The sequence below is a fragment of the Mesitornis unicolor genome, unplaced genomic scaffold, assembly GCF_000695765.1.
Source record: "Mesitornis unicolor isolate BGI_N332 unplaced genomic scaffold, ASM69576v1 scaffold20372, whole genome shotgun sequence".
NCBI lineage: Eukaryota > Metazoa > Chordata > Aves > Mesitornithiformes > Mesitornithidae > Mesitornis > Mesitornis unicolor.
The window spans coordinates 1-6,280 of record NW_010168969.1 but is presented as its reverse complement, the minus strand read 5'-3'; the positions used below and the strand labels follow the sequence as shown (position 1 = coordinate 6,280).

General features: G+C 49.4%; 1 protein-coding gene across 1 annotated transcript in view; it reads right to left on the bottom strand.

Annotated features, from left to right (window-relative positions):
• The window catches only part of STMN3 (stathmin-like 3), an 11,759-nt gene extending 9,720 nt beyond the window's left edge, over positions 1–2,039 (bottom strand). The window contains exon 1 of the mRNA XM_010179220.1: positions 1,790–2,039. Within this exon, the coding sequence (XP_010177522.1) occupies positions 1,790–1,808 (19 nt within the window). The 5' untranslated portion in view covers positions 1,809–2,039. The remainder of the gene's footprint in view (positions 1–1,789) is intronic.
• Positions 2,040–6,280: the final 4,241 nt, after the last annotated feature.

Below are 6,280 nucleotides of genomic sequence, written 5' to 3'. Positions count from 1 at the left end.
GCGCGGCAGGCGATGGGGAGCTGCTCCCTGCAGAGGCAGCTGGGCGAGGCTCAGCCCCACTCCCTTCCTTGGCAAACAGCTCCCTATTCTCACTCCTCCCGCCACACCACCGCTTCCCCATCACTTTCTACTCCTTTAAATTGTTCCTCTACTTGATCAGAGCCACAGGGAAGCACAGTTTATCTGAAGCACACACACCTTCACGACCCTAAGTCTCCTTTGACAGTAAAACCATGTCTTGGAGAAGATGAAATGTGCCATCGGCATGTGGCGGGCTGGGAGGGTGAGAATGCACCAGCTGGCAAATGCGTGCTATGTCTACGCTGCTTTTATCCGCCACCTCGTCCATCTCAAGTTCGATGCAACCTTGGCTTAGATGGCTGGCAAGCCTGAGCTGTCCCTCCCACCCCCACCCGCAAACAGGGTCCAATCCTGTTCCTTAGGAGAGGCCGGCAGATGGGTGGGACCTCCTGAGCAGGCACTGCCGCACACGTTCATAGAGACAGGGATGCTCGCAGGAATATGTACAATAGCTGCGGATTTTCTATCAAAGACGCATCTTCTCAGTGCTGCTTTACCATCTTTAATCGCATGCAAAGCTCACTGGGGATCAGCTGCACCCCTTAGACCCTTCCCCACACCCCTTCATCTCTCTGTCCCTTTCTCCCCTGCATCTGCTGGTCCTTGCAAAGGAGAAAGGAATAGCAAATGCACCGCAGGAGACAGGATGAAGCTCAGAAGTGTTGTCTGGGCTCCTCTGACTGCTTCCCTGCTGGGGGGGGGCACAAAGCGCTCTTCGCTTTTCCTTTTTGTCTGCTGCTCCTGTTCAGCCCTGCAGCCTCCGGGATTTACCTTCCCCCGCCCTGCACTGCAGAATTCCGAGCCATTTCAAGAGAAAACTTGTTTTCCTTAAGGAAAAAGCCCCTCTAAACCCACCCACTGTTCTTTGTACCCTTTCAGGCTTTTCTTCTCCTTCACCCACGTTCCCAGTTTCAGCCATTTGAATGCCTCCTCCCCAGTTAAAAGGAAGCAAGGCACATCTTTGGGCAGTGGTTGGACTGAGGCAGGCTGCCACCCTGCAGCCAAACCTGACCCCAATGGGTGCTGGGGCTCCTGGTGGTGCTGCAGGAGGGAGGAAGGGCTTCCCTTGCAGCATTTCATTTCACCCAACGCCATCAGAGGACCGCTCCCCTGGAGCATCTTCTAAGGAAGAAATGGGAGCTGTGGAAGAAATTTAGGGATGGGAAGCCCTGAGAATCCACAGAAACCCACCCAGGTCCTTCTGGTTTCTAGGGCATTACTGTCAGGCTCTGCTCCGTGGCTATTTTCATTACCCATTTAGGCAATACGTGATCTTCACAAAACAAAATGTAATTGCTGATTTCTCCGTATCCAGCTACATACACAGCATGCAAATTTTTCTTCGGGAATAACAAGAAAAGAGGCTGTATCACGCTACAGAAACAATAATTAATTGGCATGCAGCAGCATCTTCTTACGGCACAATGTCACGACAGCAATATTTTAAATCGGCAAGTTTATCACACGTGTATTCATATTAAAATAAAAAGCCCACCTGCTATCTTGCATCAGAGGGGTGTGTGTACGGGGGAGGAAGGGGAACAATGCTGCCATACCAGCTGCCTCCTCACCAGAGAACACCCCCCGAAATATATGAGGGAAAAAACCCCTCAAACCCTCAGAATAATGCTTAAAAATATATATATCTCTAAAATATTAGTTCTGTAAAGGGGTTGATGGCAATGCCCCCAAAAGATGCCTGTCCTACCTGAGACGGTGCTGGCCATGCTGCTGCGGCGGGAGCGGCGCGGGTGCTGCAGGAGCTGCGGCGGTGCTGCAATGCTGCGGGGAGGCAGGACTGACTCAGCTGGAGGGGGCTGCAGCCATCCGCGGCGGGGAGAGGCTGGAGAGCCCACAGAAAGGGAAGGGCTGCGAAGAAAAAAAAAAAGCAGGGTCACTAGTTCAGAATATGAATTAGCGTATCAGGCTGCCTCGACGGCAGAGCCCTCCCAGGCAAGGCTGCTGCCAGCAACACAGACTCTCCGCAGGGGGGGGTGGGTGCAAGAGACACACCCAGCCCAAAGAGGATTTTTCTTCCTCTTCCTCCCTTTCTTGTCTGCTCTAAACTGCTTTTTTCCTTTGCTGAAAGCAGAAATAAGCAAATTCATTGATTTTTAATTTTTTTTTTTAAACCATCCGTTCTGAGGCGGTGCCCACCCGCAGGGGCAGGTCTGGGGTCTGGCTTAGCCAGGCTGAGGTGTAAAACCCAGACCCCAAACCTCGCACACAGCAAAGGGAGGGGGGATCCCAGGCAGGCTCAGCATTTTTAGGTGTGTTTTGGGATTTTTGTACCAGCATTGGGGCACAAAAGGGGCTGCAGCTGGGGGGGAAACTGCCATAAAAACAGTTGAAGAAGAGCAGCATGGAGCCTTCTGAATTCAGTGAGACTTGTCTGGGTTTCTCCCCACATCCAGGCATCAGCACCTTTTTTCTTTTCCTTTTCTGCTCTGTTTTCTATAATTTCTAGCATTTCCATTTGTGGCTGTTGCCAGGGCCCAACACATCTGTGGTTTTAGGGTATCACACCCACATTTGGGACCGAGGAACCCTCCCCAGTCCCTGAGGCCAGCTCCACCCATCCGACTGCAGCTGCACAAATCCCCCTTGGGGCTACGGCTGTGACCCCACGGGATCCCTCCAGCCTCTGGTCCACGTGTGCCAGGTGTTATCCCACCGCCTGCACATCCCCTCGGGCTGGAAACACCCCAAATCTCCCAGCACGCTGCAATGCAGACAACTCCCAAACAATTCCAGCAGCTGTAGGGAACCACAGGCCAGTTGTGTTGCTGCTGGTGTGCTGGCTTGGCCAGGGGCAGCAGCCACAGGCAGTGCCTATCAAATTCAGTTAAAAAGGCAGAATTTTCCCCTTTTTCCTATTTATTTCCCCCCCCCCAATCTCTAAGTGTTCTATTCCTTCAACATCAAAAAAAGAAAGAAGAAAAAATATTCTAGAAAATTACTCTAATTCAGAATAGTATGAACACCACCCACAAATTTTCAATGTCTGTTTGGAGCAGGAGCCTTTTTATAAACATTAACATCTTCCTGTTCTGTCCAAGGCTTATTCTGCACTTGCAGTTCCCTCTTCTTTCTCCTTGGGTTGAATCTTGAAGGCTTCATAGATTGGGTGGGCTTTGAGCAGTCTGGTCTAGTGGAAGGTGTCTATGCCCATGGCAATGGCATTGGACTGGAACACATGGCATGAGAAATGGGGAACAAATGATTCATGTGGCTGAGTTGTAGCTCCAATATTGTTCACACTTCCTAGATAACCTGTCCTATAAATAATGTTAATACAGTTAATTCTGGATGCAGTCAACCCCCTGAAATTGTAAAATCATACAAGAGAAATGAGAAAGTGAATTGAGGGGGAGAGACCAGGAGCAGCAGCATCAAAGGAATCACATAATTTTGTGGTGAAACAAAAGTTTTAGGCTGTTGCCACGGGAACCATCACAGAAAGGAAATGAACGGCAACGAACGGTAACTTCAGCTTCTTCTGCCTGAAAGGGGAAGAATAACCTTGATGCAGGAGTTTCACAGCCGCTCTTCAAACTCCTCTGTCCCATTCCTCAAGATTCTTGCTTGTCTGGGAAGAGAAATCCAGGCGGGCTCCGCACAGAAATGGTGATTATTCACTTCATCACCCTGCACTGCACAAACCCTCTGCTTGTCGTCCTCTCTGCTGTTCAGCTCAGCCACCCTCACACCCAGAGTTTAAGGACCATCTTTCCCAAGGTTTTTCTTGTGTATAGTTTTGTGTCCCTTGAAGGCACCACTTCAAATGACAAACAGTTCATCCGAGATCTTCACCTAACAGTGAAGCAGTGGAGACGCTCTGGTTCCTGCTGTTGGCACGTAGAGCCTGTCATGGGTGTAGGCACTGGGCTTTCGTATCATCCTCAGTGCTGCTCTGACAAAGTTATTAAACCTCTCCTCTTCTCCATCTCCAATCTCTGGCCCTGAAAGAGCCCAGGGTTTCACAGAATCCCAGAACGTTAGGGATTGGAAGGGACCTCCAAAGCTCATCCAGTCCAATCCCCCTGCCGGAGCAGGAACACCCAGATGAGGTTACACAGGAAGGCGTCCAGGCGGGTTTTGAATGTCTGCAGAGAAGGAGACTCCACAACCTCTCTGGGCAGCCTGGGCCAGGGCTCTGTCCCCCTCACTGAGAAGAAGTTTCTTCTCCAATTGAAGTGGAACCTCCTGTGTTCCAGTTTGTGTCCGTTTACCCTAGGGAGCCAAACACCAGAACAACAACCCAGGTGTAAGACCAGCTCCTTCATTTACCATCTGTATCCCGACAGAAGCAGATGTTCTACCTTCAGTAAACCTTCACAATTTCGCATCCTTTACGAGAAGTGAATTTTTCTCTTCAAACTCAGAAAATTCTGTTTTCTCTCTTCTCAGTTTTGAGAAGAAACCGGCGTAGCAACGCTGAAGGCAGCAGCTCTGCCAACGCTGGCACTGCAGCCTTGGTCACGTAAGGTAAATGGTGCAGAGCAACAAGGCTCACGGGGATAACGGCGCTCAGGCGGTGCTGACTCATGTTTGCCGCTGGACACCGGCGCATCTGCTGATTCATGCTCCTTTTTGGGTTTGGTAACCTTCCAGCTCCTCTCTCTTGGAAGGGAATGCTGCTTCCATCAACACTGCTTACACAAGAGTTAAAATAATCTGATCTGGTACACCACTGATATTATTCTTCAATGTAGGAAAGATGTATTTGCAGGAAATAATACTGACATAGCCTTCCATATCTCTGTGTTGAGTTTTAAACCTTTATTCTCCATTATAAATACCTCACCCCACACTCTTATTTCACAGTCTCTGCAAAGCCATTTCTTTTGCAGCTTAATCTTGCACGACTGGTATCAAGTCAAAGCGCTCGCAGTCAGAAACTTGAACAAAACCAGCTGACATATTTTGTGTGGAGTGCCACCAAGATCTGAAGGAGTAACTCAACGCTCTCTGGCCCATTTACTGCAATTAAAGACAATTTAGTTTACAATCCAAGCAAGTTGAGCTCAAGGAGCTTAAAGGCTGGCAACCAAAACAGCAATGCCCATAAGCTCCCCTAACCAAATACCTGGGGGTCACAGAATGTACCAGCTTGAGATGCTTGACCACATCTGGAATATTGTGTCCAGTTCTGGGCCCCTCAGTTCAAGAAGGACAGGAACTGCTGGAGAGAGTCCAGCGTAGGGCTACAAAGATGATCAAGGGAGTGGAGCATCTCCCTTCTGAGGAGCGGCTGAGGGAGCTGGGGCTCTTTAGTTTGCAGAAGAGGAGACTGAGGGGAGACCTCATTCATGGTTATAAATATTTAAAGGGTGAGTGTCACGAGGATGGAGCCAGGCTCTTCTCGGTGACAAACAATGATAGGACAAGGGGTAACGGACACAAACTGGAACACAGGAGGTTCCACTTCAATTGGAGAAGAAACTTCTTCTCAGTGAGGGTGACAGAGCCCTGGCCCAGGCTGCCCAGAGAGGTTGTGCAGTCTCCTTCTCTGCAGACATTCAAAACCCGCCTGGACGCCTTCCTGTGTAACCTCATCTGGGTGTTCCTGCTCCGGCAGGGGGATTGGACTGGATGAGCTTTGGAGGTCCCTTCCAAACCCTAACGGTCTGGGATTCTGTGAGAACAGGTTCCATAACTTACCTTCAATTGAGGACTGCTCATTCTAAGTTATTTTTCTTTAAATATCAGAACACTTCCTAGCTGCGCAGCTTGCCAAGACTAAAGGCATTTTAAAGTCACAATAAAACAAGCCACATCCTGTTCCACATCTATGCAGTAACCATCTAACAGCATGAGATGCAGCAATGAAGTACCAGGAGAGGTGTGTAAAATGCTGCCTTCTTACCTTCTTCCTCATGTAACTGCATAAAATATGGTTTTGCAAAATTGGGGATGTGGGCAAACCATGCCTATCCATTTATTAAAACACCAAAAACCCAACAAAGCGACACAGAAACCCTTATATCTCAAATGTTTAGAGTTTAAACAAAAACCTGTGTTATATCCTGCCTTCTACATGCAGCATCACTGAATGGTGGCAGATGCGTAGCACGAAGCAGAAACGCGTCGGAAATGGATTTTGGTCAAGGGCATCGCTTATCACACAGCTCCCCAGAGTCGTTACTGAACGAGGAGCAAGGCCAGGCCCGGGTGGCTCTCGGCCAGGAGCTCACCC